The 19,077-nt window shown below is 48.1% G+C and overlaps 1 protein-coding gene and 1 long non-coding RNA gene across 3 annotated transcripts in view; one reads left to right on the top strand and one right to left on the bottom strand.

Annotated features, from left to right (window-relative positions):
- The window catches only part of LOC138648489 (uncharacterized), a 34,247-nt gene extending 20,777 nt beyond the window's left edge, over nt 1–13,470 (bottom strand). The window contains exons 1-2 of the long non-coding RNA XR_011315112.1: nt 13,352–13,470; nt 12,661–12,749 (exon numbers count right to left, since the gene is read on the bottom strand). This is a non-coding gene — a long non-coding RNA (uncharacterized lncRNA). The remainder of the gene's footprint in view (nt 1–12,660; nt 12,750–13,351) is intronic.
- Nucleotides 1–19,077, top strand: part of AK5 (adenylate kinase 5) — a 161,435-nt gene that overhangs the window by 109,296 nt on the left and 33,062 nt on the right. For both annotated transcript variants that reach the window (XM_069738313.1, XM_069738312.1), the window contains 3 exons: nt 4,013–4,089; nt 16,241–16,283; nt 17,547–17,582. In XM_069738313.1, coding sequence (XP_069594414.1) covers nt 4,013–4,089; nt 16,241–16,283; nt 17,547–17,582 — 156 coding nt within the window. The remainder of the gene's footprint in view (nt 1–4,012; nt 4,090–16,240; nt 16,284–17,546; nt 17,583–19,077) is intronic.

Raw genomic sequence — 19,077 nt, forward strand, 5'->3', positions numbered from 1 at the left:
ATTGCAGTAAACTGTCATTCATGCTGCTTTATAGTAGTAAGTGTTTATCTCACTCCAGTGCTGGAATCACAGATACACCGCTCAGTACTGCAGTATAATGTCATCCATGTTAATGTTTGCTAGTACATGTTTACCTTACTCTAGTGCTGGAATCACAGATACATTTCTCAGTACTGCAGTAAACTGTCATTCATGCTGCTTTTTACTAGTAAGTGTTTATCTCACTCCAGTGCTGGAATCACAGAGACACTGCTCAGTACTGCTGTATTATGTCCTTCATGGTGTTGCACTTGTAAATAAAACTGCATAGTATGCATGGACATGAGGGGGTAGAGCCTGCAGAGGGGAAAACTCCTGGAAAGTGCAGGATACAAGTCATATAATGGTCAGAATTTGTGTTATTAATGTACACACTTTCTGAAAAGTCGCCTAAAGTGACAAATGCAGTTTAATCCTAGCACGCGAGCCTGGGACTTGTAGTGCTCAAGTAAAGCCTGGATCACATTCCGGCACGCCCAGTAATCTGGCATGGTGGTGAAGCCCGCTTTGCGCTGGATACACGTCCTTGTGAGAAGATCACTCTGTGACACTTTACTGACGCTCCCCGGTTGGCGGCATTGATCGCCGGCTCCGCCATCCATGACATCCTTTCTGCAGCACATGAACAATGCGAGATACCACACAGGAGGCGAAATCTGCATTATTATTTTAGCATTCAGCTCTGAAGGTTTGTAACCTTGGTTGTCAGGAGCAACCATGAAAACCGACAATCCAGACGGAACATTGCTCCATTAACCCTTTCCTGGCAATTCGTATGATGGAATAAATAAATGAACCTCCGCTTGGTCACCTACCTGAGACACGTCCACCTGTTGTTAAACTACAACTCCCAGCATGCACTGAGGATAGGGGTCAGAGGGCCCTTGAAACCATCAAAACTCAGTAATAAACAAACCTAAAAAAATTCCAACCAGCTTAAAGGGATTGTCCAAGGAAAGTAAGTAATTTAATGGTTGGTGGCGGTCTGACCACTAGTATCCACAATGAGTGGCAGACCGGTCATTGATACACTCGTTACAATGTAGCAGCAGAGCATGCGACCGACCATTGCACCATTCTGTGTCTACGGAGCTGCCGGAAAAGCCAACACTCGGCATGGAGTGGTGGTCGTCTGACGCACCGCCGCTCTATTCTAAAAGTGCCCCATTCTGCTGCTCGGTGGGAGTACCAGCATTGGGACCCCCTTACCCAGTCCCTTCTGGTCTCGACTAACTGGAACTGCCCACTGCCGCCAATGCCGGACTGGTAGAGCATTGCCAACCATTTATGATGTGTCAAGACAGGAAAGTAGAGGCCATCAAGGAGCGAGTATTCATCGGTTTGTGGGCTGCTGGCGGGGAGGGTATTTCCAATGTTCCTAGTTTTATTTAATCCATTCTGAACTCCACTATTTCATTAAATCCATCTTATCTAAAATTCTGCAAAAACCTGGTAAGGACGATCCCTTCCAAAAAGGTGATTGATAATGAGCTGATCATAACATGTTTTCTATTCTGACCAACTGATCAGCCATGAAGAAACCAGGCGGTAAGCGTTCAGTTTCCCTGCAGCGCCCCCGCAGGAGAAATGAAGCATTGCACAGTGTCCATTTGCATCAATGGCTGCCTGTGTTATACAGGACAGGACCAAAATTCCCAATAGAGTGCAGAATAATTGGTTTTCGAGAGCAGACAACACGTCCGGTTATTTACGGCCCCGCTCTGGTGTACAATACAAGAGTAGATGAGGTTCTGAGGATGTGGAGGACTCACGTCGTGATGAACGAGGTCCATCCTTCAATGACCCGGAGCTCTCCGCAGACTGTGCTCCCGCCTGGCGCTGACCTTGTATATCGATTGTGGTCAGTTCATGATGATGATTCATTGCAGAAGTTTTATTATAACAACTATAAGATAATAAAACAGCAACGACGTGACCTCCCTGGATCCTCGGGTCCATCGTGTCATCTGAGGACAGTCGTGATTCCTAAGGCAGACACATTGTATTAATAATTTACCTGGTGGATTGTAAATCTTGGTAAGTAGTGAAGCCTGCGCCATCTAGAAGAAGGATGTCCTCAACGGCCAGAGATGATGGACCCGTAGGTCAAAGATCCGGTCATTAAATAATATTACATATGTGAAGGATCGGGCTCTGGAATTGCAAACATATTTTAGTGCAGAAAGTGCTAGAATTGAAGAAGAGGTTTTCTGAGATTAGTAAAAAAAAAGTTCACGCTGCCCCATGGTCTCCATCGGTGGCACATGGCCCTGCAGCCACCAGAGTGGACCCTGTGGACAGTATCTTGCTGTGACTGGAGTGGGCGATCACCAGGAATAGGTTTGGTGTTCTTATGACTTGACCTCCAGAGAAAAAGATTAATTATTGAGGTTGGGGTGAGCAGGGGCAGTAAAGGGTCCCAATGCAAACATTATGAGTAGGACCATTGCCCTGGTAATAAGTGCTCACTTTCTTTACAGCACCCCCCGCAGGGGAAATGAAGCATTACACGGTGCCCGTGAGTCTCCTCTTGGTTTTGTCCTCGATGCCCTGGTTGTATAGTCTGACTGCGTTCGTGCCTCCGCATCATGGCACGGCGCCATTGTGCATCCCCCACGCTCCTTCTCTTTACCACGGATCTGACGATGGAACGTATAATCTGCACGTGAATTTCCTTGGCGCATTCTCCTGTTGTGCTTTATTGCAGGATATAATTATGGATGAGGAAATAACCGTTTATTGCTCTGGTTGTCGCTGCGGCCTGTTGGGCAGACGGCGTCGCCTCGTTGGCATCTGATAAATGTTAATAAGTTTTCCCGCTCGTCTGAATCCGTCATACGCGACGCTAATTGTTACTTTATAACGGTATCAGCCTCCCAATAGCGACTGTGTGAGAAATGAGTGCGTGCGGGGAAAATAATTAGAAATTAATCATCGCGCAGGATGTGGAGGAGAAGACGGAGCACAGGAACTTGGTAAAGTTTTTGCACCAGGTTTTTTGCTAAAGAGGTTTGCAGGCATTGTCTAGAGAGATCTATCAGTAGGCCGATCTGCTTTGCTCTGGTTCGCCCTCTTCTGCACAGGTTCCCCACAACTCTAACATTAATCAAGCTTCACTATGGAGACCATGAACCCACCAACCATTCATGCTAACCTAAGGATTGTGCTGGAGAACTCCTCAACTGTCTTAGATGACATTGCTGGGAGGACAAAGAGGAAGGTGCAGAATACAAAACAACGCTTAATGTATCCTGACGTTTAAAGGGAATCTGTCACCAGGTTTTTGCTATGGAATCTAAGAGCAGCATGATGTAGGGGCTGAGACCCTGATTCCGGGGATGTGTCACTTACTGGGCTGCTTGCTGCAGTTTTGATACAATTTCTGTTGTAGATATAGCGGTGTTCAGAATGTTGAGCTGTGTATAACCCCACCCACATTCCTGATTGGCTGCTTCCACTGCCCATTGTCAGCAAGCTACCAGTCAGTGGTGGGGGCGGGGTTACACAGATTAGTGGACTGCCTGGCACGTGACACCTAGTCCTGCAGTGATGATCTCCTGCTGATTTGTATTGAAACTATAGCAAGCTGCTCAGCAAGTGACACATCCCTGGAATCAGGGTCTCTGCCTCTACATTTTGCTGCCATCATATTAAATAGCAAAAACTGCTGACAGATTCCCTTTAATTAGGAGGGTCTGAAACAATCATGGAGAGGCACCGCCTGTTGTATGACACGTAATGGAGGTCACACAAGGAAGAAGTTATGTAGGTGCTGGACCACCTGAACTCACACGCTATGTGGGCAAGTTGTGACTGCAGTATGTGGGGGTTTATCCGCCCCTTATTTTCCCCAATTATAGATTATATTGGTAACATTTTTACTAGACTGTCCCTTCATATAAATGAGTGTAAACCGCCACTATGTGCAATGAATAATGCTGCAACATTGACCTCATGTTTGTTCTGTCTACAGGACCCAGCGAGCTCGACCTCAGCCTGATTCTAGACATCGGGGAAGGAGCCGAGGCCACAGCACCGTTCGACGACCAGGTAAGAACAGTTTTGCTCTTTCGCCTCCTATAATTGTACACTACATGTAGATTTGGATTAGTTTTTCTTGTGTTTTTCTCCATTATTCCCCTTGGTAATGTATGAGTAAGTTGACATTTAGGCGTTACCATTCACCTTGGTAATTGATCGGGTTGTTAAGTTGTCTGCCACTGTCCTTCCTGCACACGTGTAGTATCATTATCTGAGAGATCATGTGTGTTCTTCACACCTGCAGCAAGTGTTTTGATTTCCTGCAGTGCCCCCACAGGAGAATGTAAGTATTACAGCCTCGTTATCCGCCTTAATGGGCTGTCAGTGTCTTGCATGGATGTGCAGGGTCCTCCAGAGATAGAGATGGACTTTGTGGCCCCTCTGACTTTTGGTGGACCCACTTCTAATAACTCAGACACTTTGTAGCTTCTGTTCTCAGGCTAATTAGTGGAGGCTCCTAATGAGGGTCTCATTAACTCAATAGGGTATGTCTGTCGTGCAGAATTGACACATGACTGCAAAACACTTTTAGGACTGGAGTAAGGACTGATGTTGCCGAGCACTGGAAACATTCGGACGGACGAGGCTCTGTTCTTGGGTTCGGTGTGAATATTCAGCCTATATTCTTAAATGTAGTCATGATTTTTGCAGCCCCACCTGCCAAGGCTGAATCTAGACATTAAGGAAGAGAAGACTTATTTCCCATCGCCTGTTACATTTGAAAATGAGGAAATGTTGTAACAAATTTTCTTACTATTTATGAAGGGTTTGCAGGTCCTCCTCCCTCCAATATAATATGGGTGCAGAAGAGGGAAAACGCACGATGGCGCGAGTCTCGTCTGCAGAAACGGTCCGGACAGTGAAGTCTTGTACATGTTCACTGGGCGCCTTGTGCTCCTCCACCTGCAGCCAAATTATCTCTGGGAAATTGTTAATAAAATGGCTTCAACCAGTCGGTAAACACAACCATAGTCTAATAAGGGTGCTTTCACATCGGGTCTAGTACGCGCTCAGTGCCATTGTCGGGGGCTTGTGTCCAAACCCTCGCTCCTTCTCTGCAAAACAGAATTCGGATGTAGGCGCCGGCGGGGCCACAGACTATAATGGTGTCAGCATAGCGAGCGTGCGCTCTGCCGTGCTTCATTTTCGGGAGTGTACGCCTACTGGAGGAGGACGCTCACACATAGTAGTAGACTTCATCTGAGTGTCTGGAGCCCAATAAATAATACCGCTTATCGTACGCACCACTTACCGCTACACTATCAGTCCAGCAGATTACTAAAGTGAATCGCCTAACCAAGCAGTACAGACAGGGGATGAGAAAGAGGCGACCGGGAGGAGAAATCCCGTCCTCCGCGCTTCATCGAGAGACAATGACACAAGAAGGGGAGAAGGAGAGGGGTTTAGTTCTGTTCTTCATTGACATGGACTAGTCTCTGAGCAGCCGGTGGATGCGGCAGTGCTGGATGGTCACACTCACTGCGCAAACTCATAGGGTCCCAGGCCTCCTGGGTGGTCCCACCTGCATGACCCTCTAGGAGTAGTCCGTACAGCACCGAGTGGCACGGTGGGCACCTCCTGGGTACAGAGTCTTATCTACCAGGCCCTGTGCCAAGCGGCGATCCTAAAAGATGTTTCCTCCACCATGAACAGTAGCGGGCTATGCATTATGTGAAGGGAGGAGGACATTAGATCCAGAGGCCATGGTGCCACTCTGCTGTCTCCTAGACAGCCAGAAGACGAGCTCCGCACAGTGGGTTTCATCCCCGGTGTTCCTCCATCTACAGCCATATTGCGTCCAGGGAGAAGGATATAAACCAGGGGCCATGGCTTCACACATGGCAAAAATGGTGCAGGAAATCCATGCACTAGTTCTTTCTGGCTTTCCAGAGGAGTCTGGAGACCAGCGCATGTGCAGTGGGTATAGTCTGCATGCGCGCCAATTATGCATGCAGAGGACCGTCCGGGGAGCGCTCCCAAACTCAACAGAGCCGCACACTTTTCAGAGTGTTTATTCCAATCTCCCCTTCGCCATCTTGGCTCAGACTTTGTCCAAAATTTACTAACATTATTTCCAAAACTTTGGAACAGACCCGCCGAATTTGGGACAGTTGGTCACTGAGCATCCGAGATTGCGGATGGATGTCTCGTCATGAGCAGATGGAGCAGAGGCAGGTGTGACGTCGCCGATTGCAAACACGGCACAGAACTAAGGCTTCTATCACATTTCCGTCAGTAGTCAGCCGTCACAAAGCGTCGGCGCGACGTACCGATGGACGTTTGGGAAATAGTGGCAGCGGATGCAGTGTTTCAACGGTCCGCTGTCTGGAATGCTAAAGTCTAAAATCCCGGGGAGGAGCAGACGACGGTCCGCCAAAATGCACAGGATCCAGTGCATGACGGACATAACGTGTGCCCATACGTCGCTAATACAAGTCAATGGGAAAAAACAGGATCCTGCATGCAAATTTGCAGGATCCTGTTTTTTCAGAAACCGACGTATTTCGACGTGTGGAGAAAGACGGAAGTGTGAAAGAAGCCTTATAAAAATACTGAATCCTTCAGTCGCCTTTACAGTGATGAACACTCGCTTTCCGTTATTACGGGGATTTATTTTGCATTCTTTTTAGGCACCACAGACTTTACCAATGTTCATTTTTAGGATAGAAATATTCACCGCACTCATCAGCCGCACAGATTCTAAATTATTAAGGCTTCACTTGCCTAGATATTTAATTTTAGATCAATTACGACTTTCCCTTTTACCGGGAGCTTTTTATAGGTCTGCCTAGTTGGCCTTGTTTTAGTCTAAAAATTCAAGTTTAATTAACTGATTAAAGGATTTATTTTTTACATTTTTTTTCCTACTTGCACTGACTATAGAACATGCAACTTCCCAAATTCTGCAGGTCTGTTAACAGTACCTGCGAGATGAGGAGTAAAGCAGTTACCATGGCAACCTGCGTCCGGACGGAGAAGAGTTAACTCTGTCACATGAGATCTTTCCCCCCCCCGCACTGAAGGACTCTGCTTGTTTGCAGTTTCCCCACGATGTGGGAGAATGGCCCGAGGGGGCGGTGACGGGGCGAGAGGTATGTGTCGGCTCTCGTCTGCCGAATCGGACTCTCCGAAAATGTGCAGTCATAATTGGATGAGTTTGGTTATAATTCTGGCGGGGTATTAACCCTACGATCAGTTACACATCAGATTGTGGCCATACAGAGTGCGGCAGTCAGTGGTGAAGAGACTGCGCGTTCCGGGTTGGTCCACCCTTAATCCGCGGCTATGCTGCACTGTGGCGGATGTAGCCTCTGCTCATGGCCGGCGACTCATGGCTATATACTAGTGTAACTCTAGGCTGAAATGTTATCAACTTTTTGGGTCCGTTAGTACCGTATGGTCCAGAAACTCTGGTGCGCCTGATACTGCGATCGTTACACCGCTGGACTGGGGAGCTGTATCACATTACTTTCCTTTCTTTATCAATGTGATAGTGGGAGTTGTAGTTCCATAACGCCTGGAGAGCCAAAGATTGGAGAGCACTTGTCTGTATGGTACATCAGCCGCAGTACAGCATCATGGTAACATATGGACCGCAGTACAGCATCGTGGTAACACATCGACCGCAGTACAGCATCGTGGTAACACATCGACCGCAGTACAGCATCGTGGTAACACATCGACCACAGTACAGCATCGTGGTAACACATCAACCGCAGTACAGCATCGTGATAACACATCGACCGCAGTACAGCATCGTGGTAACACATCGACCGCAGTACAGCATCGTGGTAACACATCGACCGCAGTACAGCATCGTGGTAACACATCAGCTGTAGTACAGCATCGTGGTAACACATCGGCCGCAGTGCAGCATCGTGGTAACACATCGGCCACAGTACAGCATCGTGGTAACACATCAGCTGTAGTACAGCATCGTGGTAACACATCGCCCACAGTGTAGCATCGTGGTAACACATCGACCGCAGTACAGCATCTTGGTAACACATCGCCCACAGTGTAGCATCGTGGTAACATATGGACCGCAGTACAGCATCGTGGTAACACATCGACCGCAGTACAGCATCGTGGTAACACATCGACCGCAGTACAGCATCGTGGTAACACATCGACCGCAGTACAGCATCGTGGTAACACATCGACCGCAGTACAGCATCGTGGTAACACATCGGCCGCAGTACAGCATCGTGGTAACACATCGGCCGCAGTACAGCATCGTGGTAACATATTGACCGCAGTACAGCATCGTGGTAACATATTGACCACAGTGCAGCATCGTGGTAACACATCGGCCGCAGTACAGCATCGTGGTAACATATTGACCGCAGTACAGCATCGTGGCAACACATCAAGTGCAGTACAGCATCGTGGCAACACATCAGCCACAGTACAGCATCGTGGCAACACATCGACCGCAGTACAGCATCGTGGCAACACGTCGGCCACAGTACAGCATCGTGGTAACACATCGACCGCAGTACAGCATTGTGGTAACATATTGACCGCAGTACAGCATCGTGGCAACATATCGACCACAGTACAGCATCGTGGCAACACATCGGCCACAGTACAGCATCGTGGTAACACATCGACCGCAGTACAGCATTGTGGTAACACACCAGCTGCAGTAAAGCATTGTGGCAACACATCGACCGCAGTACAGCATCGTGGTAACATATCGACCGCAATGTTGCATCGTGATAACATATCGCCCACAGTGTAGCATCTTGGTAACACATCAGCTGTAGTGCAGCATCGTGGTAACACACCGGCCGCAGTGCAGCATTGTAGTAACACGTCGCCCACAGTGTAGCATCGTGGTAACACATCAGCTGTAGTGCAGCATCGTGGTAACACACCGGCCACAGTGTAGCATTGTGGTAACACATAGGCTGCAGTGTAAAATCGCGGTAACACGTCAGCCACAGTGTTGCATCTTGGTAACACATCATCAGCAGTAAAGCATAGTGGTAACACATTGGCCGCAGTAAAGCGTAGTGGCAACACATCGTCCACAGTAAAACATAGTGGTAACACATCGGCCGCAGTAAAGCATAGTGGTAACACATCGGCAGCAGTATAGCATCGTTGTAACACGTCGGCCACAGTGTAGCATCGTGGTAACCGGTCGACCACAGTGTGGCATCATGGTAACACATCGTCTGCAGTAAAGCATAGTGGTAACACATCAGCCGCAGTATAGCATCGTGGTAACAGGTTGGCCACAGTGTGGCATCATCGTAACACATCGTCTGCAGTAAAGCATTGTGGTAACACATTGTCCGCTGTAAAGCATCATGGTAACACATCGGTTGCAGTATAGCATAGTGGTAACACATTGGCCACAGTGCAGCATTGTGGTAAGACATCAGTCCCAGTAAAGCATAGTGGTAACACATTGGCCGCAGTAAAGCATAGTGGTAACACATCGACCGCAGTAAAGCATAGTAGTAACACATCGGCCTCAGTAAAGCATAGTAGTAACACATTGATTGCAGTATAGCATAGTGGTAACACATTGGTCACAGTGTAGCCAGGCCTTTACCTGTCCTACACTCACAGATGGCCCCGGGCCGCTCACTCTGTCGGGTTTCACTGCTTGTTTCCGCCTTTCGGTACTTTCCTGCTTTTCCATATAAATGAGCGTGTTACGTGGGAGTAAATCCCCGAGGAGGCGATGGATCGAGGATTTTGTTGTCAGAATGGAGCAGAATTGCGTCTTGTGTCGGGGATGAGAGGGACACGAGCGTTACTGAACACAGTGGTCAGAAATGAGATGACAGTATAAGTGTCTGTGGTGTAATTGTTCCCGTCCTCGGGGCGATGCGCAGGGAGCGAGGCGGTTACATGACTGCTGTCTCCCATGTCTGGTACACAACGAGACGTTTCTTACCTCTTCTCGGGATTTACCTTTGGGGGGACGGGCTCTTCTTAGGGGGGGTCTTTTTGGCAATTCTCCATGGGAAAAACTATTCAAATTAACTTGTTCCTATAAGAAGGGTAGCGGTCTGCCATTGCTGCCCCCGGGGGGTAACTACCTGGGGGAGTCAGAGCCCACAGCCCTTCTGAAAGCCTCTCATTCATCATCTGGACAGCGCCCCCCGTGTTATTCAGCTCAAACTGCAATTATTTCTGATATAAGGGAAAGTTCATTTTCATCTTATTCCATTTTCCCGGTTCCTGAACAATACAATAATATATTTTTCTGCCGGCGCTGAGCTTTGTGGAGCAGCAGGTCGCCACTTAAGTCTGCTTGTGCAGATGTAAATGATATTTGCAACCCCTGGCCTCGGATCTATCCCGAGCGCTACGTGCTCCTGCAGCCGGTGAATTTATTAGAACTGCTTAATTCTGCAGTGAGAGAGAAAGAGGAACGGCTGGAATATCACGGCCGACGTTCTATGGAACTTGGCATCTGCCTCCGCTGGAAGTCAGACTGGGCGGAAATACAATACTCCGTGATCTGCCACATGGGGCACCCTACCGTGCTGGAGTCACCCTACGGTTCTGGGTTCACCCTACCGTGCTGGAGTCACCCTACCATTCTGGGGACACCCTACCGTGCTGGAGGCACCCTACCATTCTGGGACACCCTAGCGTTCTGGAGGCACCCTACCATTTTGGGGGCACCCTACGGTTCTGGGGGCATCCTACGGTTCTGGGGGCACTCTACCGTGCTGGAGGCACCCTATCGTTCTGGGGGCAACCTACTGTTCTGGGGACACCCTACCGTTCTGGGGGCACCCTACCTTTCTGGGGGCACCCTACCTTTCTGGGGACACCATTCAGTTCTGGGGGCACCCTACAGTTCTGGGGGCACCCTACCGTTCTGGGGACACCCTACGATTCTGGGTTCACCCTACCGTGCTGGAGTCACCCTACCATTCTGGGGACACCCTACTGTACTGGAGGCACCCTACCATTCTGGGACACCTTAGCATTCTGGGGGCACCCTACCGTTTTGGGGGCACCCTACGGTTCTGGAGGCACCCTTCGGTTCTGGGGGCACCCTTCGGTTCTGGGGGCAACCTACTGTTCTGGGGACACCCTACCGTTCTGGGGGCACCCTACGGTTCTGGAGGCACCCTACTGTGCTGGAGGCTCTTCCATTCTGGGGACACCCTACAGTTCTGGGGGCACCCTAGAGTTCTGGTGGCACCCTACCATTCTGGGGGCATCCTACCATGCTGGAGGCACCCTACCGTTCTGGGGGCACCCTACGGCTCTGGAGGCACCCTAGCGTTCTGGGGACACCCTACGGTTCTGGGGGCACCCTACCGTTCTGGGGACACCCTACATTTCTGGAGGCACCCTACCGTTTTGGGGGCACACTACCGTTCTGGGGACACCCTACCCATCTGGGGGCACCCTACCTTTCTGGGGACACCATACAGTTCTGGGGGCACCCTACAGTTCTGGGGGCACTCTACCGTTCTGGGTACACCCTACAGTTCTGGGGACACCCAACCATTCTGGGGACACCCTATTGTTCTGGGGGCATCTTACCGTGCTGGGGACACCCTACCTTTCTGGGGACACCATACAGTTCTGGGGGCACCCTACCAATCTGGGGACACCCTACCATTGTGGGGGCACCCTATTGTGCTGGGGGCACCCTACCGTGCTGGGGACACCCTACCCTTCTGGGGGCACCCTACCGTGCTGGGGTCACCCTACCGTTCTGGGGACACCATACAGTTCTGGAGGCACCCTAGTGTTCTGGGGGCACCCTACCGTTCTGGGGACACCCTACCATTCTGGGGACACCCTATTGTTCTGGGGGCACCCTACCCTGCTGGGGGCACCCTACCGTGCTGGGGACACCCTACCGTTCTGGGGACACCATACAGTTCTGGAAGCACCCTAGTGTTCTGGGGGCACCCTACCGTTCTGGGGACACCCTACAGTTCTGGGGACACCCTACCATTCTGGGGACACCCTATTGTTCTGGGGGCACCTTACCGTGCTGGAGACACCCTACCTTTCTGGGGACACCATACAGTTCTGGGGGCACCCTACCGTTCTGGGGACACCCTACAGTTCTGGGGACACCCTACCATTCTGGGGACACCCTATTGTTCTGGGGGCACCCTACCGTGCTGGGGGCACCCTACCCTGCTGGGGGCACCCTCCCCTTCTGGGGGCACCCTACCGTGCTGGGGGCACCCTACCGTTCTGGGGACACCATACAGTTCTGGAGGCACCCTACCATTCTGGGGACACCCTATTGTTCTGGGGGCACCCTACCGTGCTGGGGGCACCCTACCCTGCTGGGGGCACCCTACGGTGCTGGGGGCACCCTACCATTCTAGGGGCAGAGCAGAGAATCTGGCTTCCTTACTGAATGTGTGTAATGGTGGGAAGGTGGAGGAGCTCAGGTCGCAGTAGCGGCGGATGCACATCTGTCTGAGGTTATGTGTGACATAGCGCCTCCTCTCTATTCATTTCTATGTAGTTTAGCTGTAATACTAGACACAGCCCACAGAAGGAGCGGCCATGTACAACCCCTTTAAATACTCTCCTTATGCTCGGCATCCTATTTATGCAGTTCCCTGTTACCTCAAAGTCTCCGACGTTCCCGAGATGACGACTCTCCAAATGTATAGTTGTAATTGCAAAAGGCCCAACTAGGGAGAAAGCTGAAGAAACTGGAGATGGAAGAAAATGAAAAGACGTTTTTTTAAAGACGACCTGTCACAATCTATAAATATATCATTTACCTGGTGTAAACGCCGTTGTTCTCCTGAATCTGTCGATATTTTTCTTTTCTTCCTGCACCTCTCCATTCCTGAGATATGGCCTCCTTTTTCCTTTGTATAAATCTAGTCAATTTAGCCAAGAGGGTGCGGTCTTCTCTAGAACCACGCCCAATTGGAAAGACTATATTTACATACCAGGAAGAAGGGGCCATATCTCAGGAACGGAGAAGAGCAGGAAGAAAATAAAAACATCTCCGGATTCAGGAGAACAGCGGCATTTACACCAGGTACAAAAATACATATTTATTGCAAGTGACCGGTCTTAAAAAGGTGGTCTTCGCCTGGACTATTCTTGTTAAAGAGGTTGTGCTGCTAAAGCAGAGCACCCTTATTCACTGAAAATCCAAAAATAAGTATCAGGGGTCGTCTTAACAATTCAACACTCAATTATGCTGATCATCCTGAGCCTCCTGCTTCATGAGCAGTATGCCATAACTACAGAATGGCAGAACTATTGTATGATTTGATAAGACTACTCCTTTATTACTTACGTTTTAACATTTGTCAACGTCTTCGAGATCTTGGATTGCTGCCGGTGAAATGGTTTTAGTTCTCTCCCGCGGCATCGGGGGGAGTAGAAGCCGCAGAGCGAGGAGTCGTCTGTTCAGTGATTGCACCTGGATGACATCAATCCTAACCACATTGTCATTTTCCGGACCATTGGAATATCTGATAGTCCAGAAGATCTGCAAATCCTGCATGTGACGTGTCTTGTGGCTTTTCTCAGCGCGGCGTAGCACAAGGATATATTTATTACCAATGTTCCAACTCTTTACGAGAAATGTGCGAATTTTCTGCCAGATGGTGACTATATTTAGGGAGGGTTCGGGAATGGAGCCATAAAATCTCTTAGCATTTATTACCTTCTTCCAAAATGGATTGATGTGCGGCCGCCGCCAAGAGACGAGCAGATAATCCGGATCAGCCTGGTGACATTTGTACAATTCCTCCGTCCCATCTGGCAGGAATGTGTCCGTCTGAGTCTTGTCTGCCTTTCACATCGCCTTTGTCCTGGGGCCGCGGGTTTAACTTCTGCTCTATTGTCACCCTGTCAGGTTGAACATGATGCCTGAAATGCAGGCGGACGGTTATAGGGCAGGAGATGAGCAGATTAATACATAGTGTTGTGCGAAAAGATTCAGGATCACTTTTATGACTACTCTTTCTATGTTTAAGAGTCCAGTGGGCGGTCCTACTCAGTGATTGACATCTAGATCTCTATGGCACTGCACAGCTGTCAATCACTGGGTTACAGGTTTAGCACCATCAATCTGAGGAATACGAAAAGGATTTGTTCTCTATAGAGGACTTTGATCCAAGAAATCCTCTTACAAATATCTACCTATTTTTTGGTGGGGGTAATTAGCTTCTCTGTGGGGTATTACTCCTTCCCCATTCCTTTCCCTTTTCTTTAATTTTCTTTTCCCTTTGTTTTCCCTTTTACTTTTCCTTCTCCTTGTCATTTCCTTCTCTATTCCCCTTGCTTTACTTTTCCCTTTCCCTTCCCCATCCTCATCCTTCTCTTTATCTTTCTTTTCCTCCCCCTTTACATTTCCTTCCCTTCTTCTCCTGCCTTTTCTTTTCACCTTTCCTTCCCCATCCCTTTCCTTCCCTTTTACTTTATCTTTCCATTTCTTCCCCCTTCCCCTTCCCTTTCCCTTTCTTTCCCTTTTCTTTCCTTATTTTCCCCCCTTCGTTTCCCCTTTCCTTCCCTTTTACTTTATCTTTCCCATTTCTTTCTCCTTCCCTTTCCATCTCTTTCGCTTTCCCTTTCTTTTCCTTTTCTATTCCTTTTCTTCTCTTCTTTTTCTTCTCCACTTTCTTTCCCCATCCTTTTCCTTCCCCTTCCCTTCCTGTTCCCCTGCCCTTTCATTTCCTTCCCTTTCCCTTTCTTTTTTCTTCCCCCTTTACATTTCCTTACCTTCTTCTCCTTCCTTTTCTTTTCACTTTTCCTTCCCCATCTCTTTCCTTCCCTTTTACTTAATCTTTCCCTTTTCTTTCTCCTTCCCCTTCCCTTTCCCTTTTCTTACCTTCTTTTCCTTTTCCACTTTCTTTCCCCATCCTTCCCCTTCCCATGCCCTTTCCTTCCCTTTTACGTAATCTTTCCCTTTTCTTTCTCCTTCCCCTTCCCTTTCCCTTTTCTTACCTTCTTTTCCTTTTCCACTTTCTTTCCCCATCCTTCCCCTTCCCATGCCCTTTCCTTCCCTTTTACGTAATCTTTCCCTTTTCTTTCTCCTTCCCCTTCCCTTTTCTTACCTTCTTTTCCTTTTCCACTTTCTTTCCCCATCCTTCCCCTTCCCATGCCCTTTCCTTCCCTTTTACGTAATCTTTCCCTTTTCTTTCTCCTTCCCCTTCCCTTTCCCTTTTCTTACCTTCTTTTCCTTTTCCACTTTCTTTCCCCATCCTTCCCCTTCCCATGCCCTTTCCTTCCCTTTTACGTAATCTTTCCCTTTTCTTTCTCCTTCCCCTTCCCTTTCCCTTTTCTTACCTTCTTTTCCTTTTCCACTTTCTTTCCCCATCCTTCCCCTTCCCATGCCCTTTCATTTCCTTCCCTTTCTCTTTCTTTTCTTTTTCCTTTTTTCTCTATTTTCAGTTACTGTTGCGGTTTCTGGGCACTTGCAGGAAACAATGAGCCATGAAAAAACAGAAGCTGCAGGCTTCAACACTAGTTGGTTAAAGGGGATGTTCCGCTAAATATATTCAGGATAGGTGATAAGTGTATGATCACCGGGACCCAGCTTAGCCTGAGAACAAGGGTCCCGAAGTTCCATGTGTCACAGGAGCGATGGTGTACATGGCTAACCACTGCCCCATTCACTTCTATGGGACTGGCAGACATCACCCATCAATCCCATAAGAATGAATGCATGCTAAGTACCACTAGATTCACACAGGGTACTATGTGAGCCCCCATTATATGGAGTGATGAGGGGGTCCGATCAGTTGGACCCCTGAACAATTGTACATTTATCACTGATCCTGTGGATACAAGCACAGTATTTCTACTCCTGATCTATTGACTTTACAGCTTTCTATGTTAAAGGGAGTGTGGCACAACCATTTATCTAATTCGGTGCCATATTTTCCCTTTTTTGTATCTAAAGTACAGTACTTCATATATGATTACTCCGTGGTATGGTGAGATCACAGAAGTGACGGGGACGATACTGTGGCCATCTCCCCTCCATCTTCTCCTCCACCTTGGACAATTGTCGCCTTTCTTTCATATTTCGCATTAGCACATGGTTCCTGTGTCACATTGTATCCATTTCTACTCTAACTTTCATTCCCTCCGGTTGTAAATCTGTGTATGATTGTGGCTGATTGCCGGAATTTCCATATTAAAATGTCATTTTTTTCCTTTTATTTCTGCTTCCCAGAATGAGGATATTGTGCGCAGTTTTGGAGATGATTATCTGAGAGGTAAGTTCTCAGCCGAAATCTTCGACCGCTTCAAATGTAATTTCTCAGCTGAGTCAAATCAATTAGGAGGTTTCGAGTAGCATTGAAAACAAATGGTGGCGGAGATTAAATGGGGGCGTTTTATTAAAAAATGACAAAGTATTGGAATCCGGTTTTATTTATTTGTATTTTTTTTTTTAAATGTACTGGTTTTTTTTTGTTAATATTCATGTGACTGGGAACATACAAAACAAATGAGCAGTTCTCACACTGGCCACTAGAAGGAGCGATGAGCCGGCACTTCCTGCTCTCTGTATCAGACTGGTCAGCTTTACTGTGTATACAGGAATAGGATGAGCAGAGTCATGTCATAGTTATCATAGTTATTTTTAGGGGCTGTTCACACTGTGATCCCTCCAAAAAAATGCAATAAATACTGTAGATAAAATGGTATAAATAAAAAGGATAGCTCACCATGTGAAAAACAAGCCCTCACACAGTTCCGTCTGTGGAAAACTAATAAAAAAGTTACAAGTCTCAGAAAACAAGACAAAACCAAATCATTATTATTTTAAAGTTCTGATTTTTTTTTGTTGTAACAATTAAAATATGAAAATAAAAACCTTTAGTTTAGTATCGCATTAACCGTACTGATCTGGGGAATCATTTTGTCCGGTCGTTTTTACCACGTAATGGACACATTAGAAACAAACTCCCCCAAAAAACAAAGACAGAATTACACTTTTTTTTCACTGCACTTGGGAGCATTTTTTCTCTTTTCAGTGCATTTTATGGCAAATTGAATGGTGTCATTGAAAACATCCCATCCAACAAAAAGACCCTTGTACGGTGATGTCGAGGGAAAAATAAAAAGTCACGGTTCTTGGAAGAAGGGGAGGAAAAAAATTGAAAGTGGAAAAAAAAATACCTGGTTCATAAGGGGTTAAAGGCAAACACTAATTACAATGAGCACAGAATAAAGACAAATTAGGCGTCAGTAATGTAAAACACAGGGACAGAATAAAGACCCCCCCTATGGTGAAGGGGAGCAGGATGCTGCAAGGACCCGACATGCCAGGGACCACTCAGGAAGACCCCACTATTGTAATAGCACATGGTATGTGGGGGCCCATAGTAGGTATTAGGGCCTGAGAGCTCCAGGTAGGGCTATGGAAACAGCCGAGGGCAGAAGAGCACGGACCGATGAAACACAAGCACGTGAGGCCGGCCGTGGCGCCGCTAATAGTCATTGATTCTTATGGTTCTTGTTTGTTTGTTTTACAGAAGAACTGAAGAAGACAAAAGTCATCTATGTGATGGGTGAGTTCCCCTAAATGTCGTATTAATCTGGAGGTCGAGGTCACACGTCAAATGCGTGATGTGGATTTAATGCCCGGATTTTGGTGCAGGAGATCCTCCGCACAATACCAGCGAAGAGCAGGAGAAATCACCAAGTCTCGCCTACGGCTTGTGGGCCGGTCTGCGCGGTGGATTTGTAGATCTGCAGATTCACTCATTTCTTTGTGCGGATTTCACCCATTGAAATCAAAAGGATGAAATTGCACCATTTACGTTTAGTCAGTTGTGTATTCCGCTTCTCAGACCTGACTCCCATATTATGTCCGCTGGAGTTCTGGCCAAGGCCGAGCCCCACTGGCCACACGTCATCTGTGTATCCCGCACCCATTCCAGTCCTTTGTATAGCGTATAGCAATCTATAACCGCCCTGCAGTATCTGGGAATGGACGCCGAGCTTTGTGCATCGTGTGAACTTCTCCTTATCTTGTCAGTTGTGTATTCTGCATCTCAGACCTGACTCCCATATTATGTACACTGGAGTCCTGGCCAAGGCCGAGCCCCACTGGCCACACGTCATCTGTGTTTCCTGCACCCATTCCAGTCCACTGTATAGCGTATAGCAATCTATAACCGCCCTGCAGTATCTGGGAATGGACGCCGAGCTTTGTGCATCGTGTGAACTTCTCCTTATCTTGTCAGTTGTGTATTCTGCATCTCAGACCTGACTCCCATATTATGTACACTGGAGTCCTGGCCAAGGCCGAGCCCCACTGGCCACACGTCATCTGTGTTTCCTGCACCCATTCCAGTCCACTGTATAGCGTATAGCAATCTATAACCGCCCTGCAGTATCTGGGAATGGACGCCGAGCTTTGTGCATCGTGTGAACTTCTCCTTATCTTGTCAGTTGTGTATTCTGCATCTCAGACCTGACTCCCATATTATGTCCGCTGGAGTCCTGGCCAAGACCGAGCCCCACTGGCCACACGTCATCTGTGTATCCCGCACCCATTCCAGTCCACTGTATAGCGTATAGCAATCTATAACCGCCCTGCAGTATCTGGGAATGGACGCCGAGCTTTGTGCATCGTGTGAACTTCTCCTTATCTTGTCAGTTGTGTATTCTGCATCTCAGACCTGACTCCCATATTATGTACACTGGAGTCCTGGCCAAGGCCGAGCCCCACTGGCCACACGTCATCTGTGTTTCCTGCACCCATTCCAGTCCACTGTATAGCGTATAGCAATCTATAACCGCTCTGCAGCATCTGGGAATGGACGCCGAGCTTTGTGCATTCTTAGTGCTATGATGTGCGGTGAATGCGAGGACTGTCAGCACTTAACCTGCAGGATACAGAGGACTTGGCGATTGTTTTCCCTACTCACATTGTACATGTGCAAACATGACGTCATAGTGCAACATCGTGCACAAGCCCTATAGAGCTCGTAACCAGGTCACAATCACACCGTGCATGCCCTGCACATATGGTGCCGGCAATGTGCATAAACCTGTGCA

This window comes from Ranitomeya imitator, chromosome 8 (genome assembly GCF_032444005.1).
Source record: "Ranitomeya imitator isolate aRanImi1 chromosome 8, aRanImi1.pri, whole genome shotgun sequence".
NCBI classification, from domain to species: Eukaryota; Metazoa; Chordata; class Amphibia; order Anura; family Dendrobatidae; genus Ranitomeya; species Ranitomeya imitator.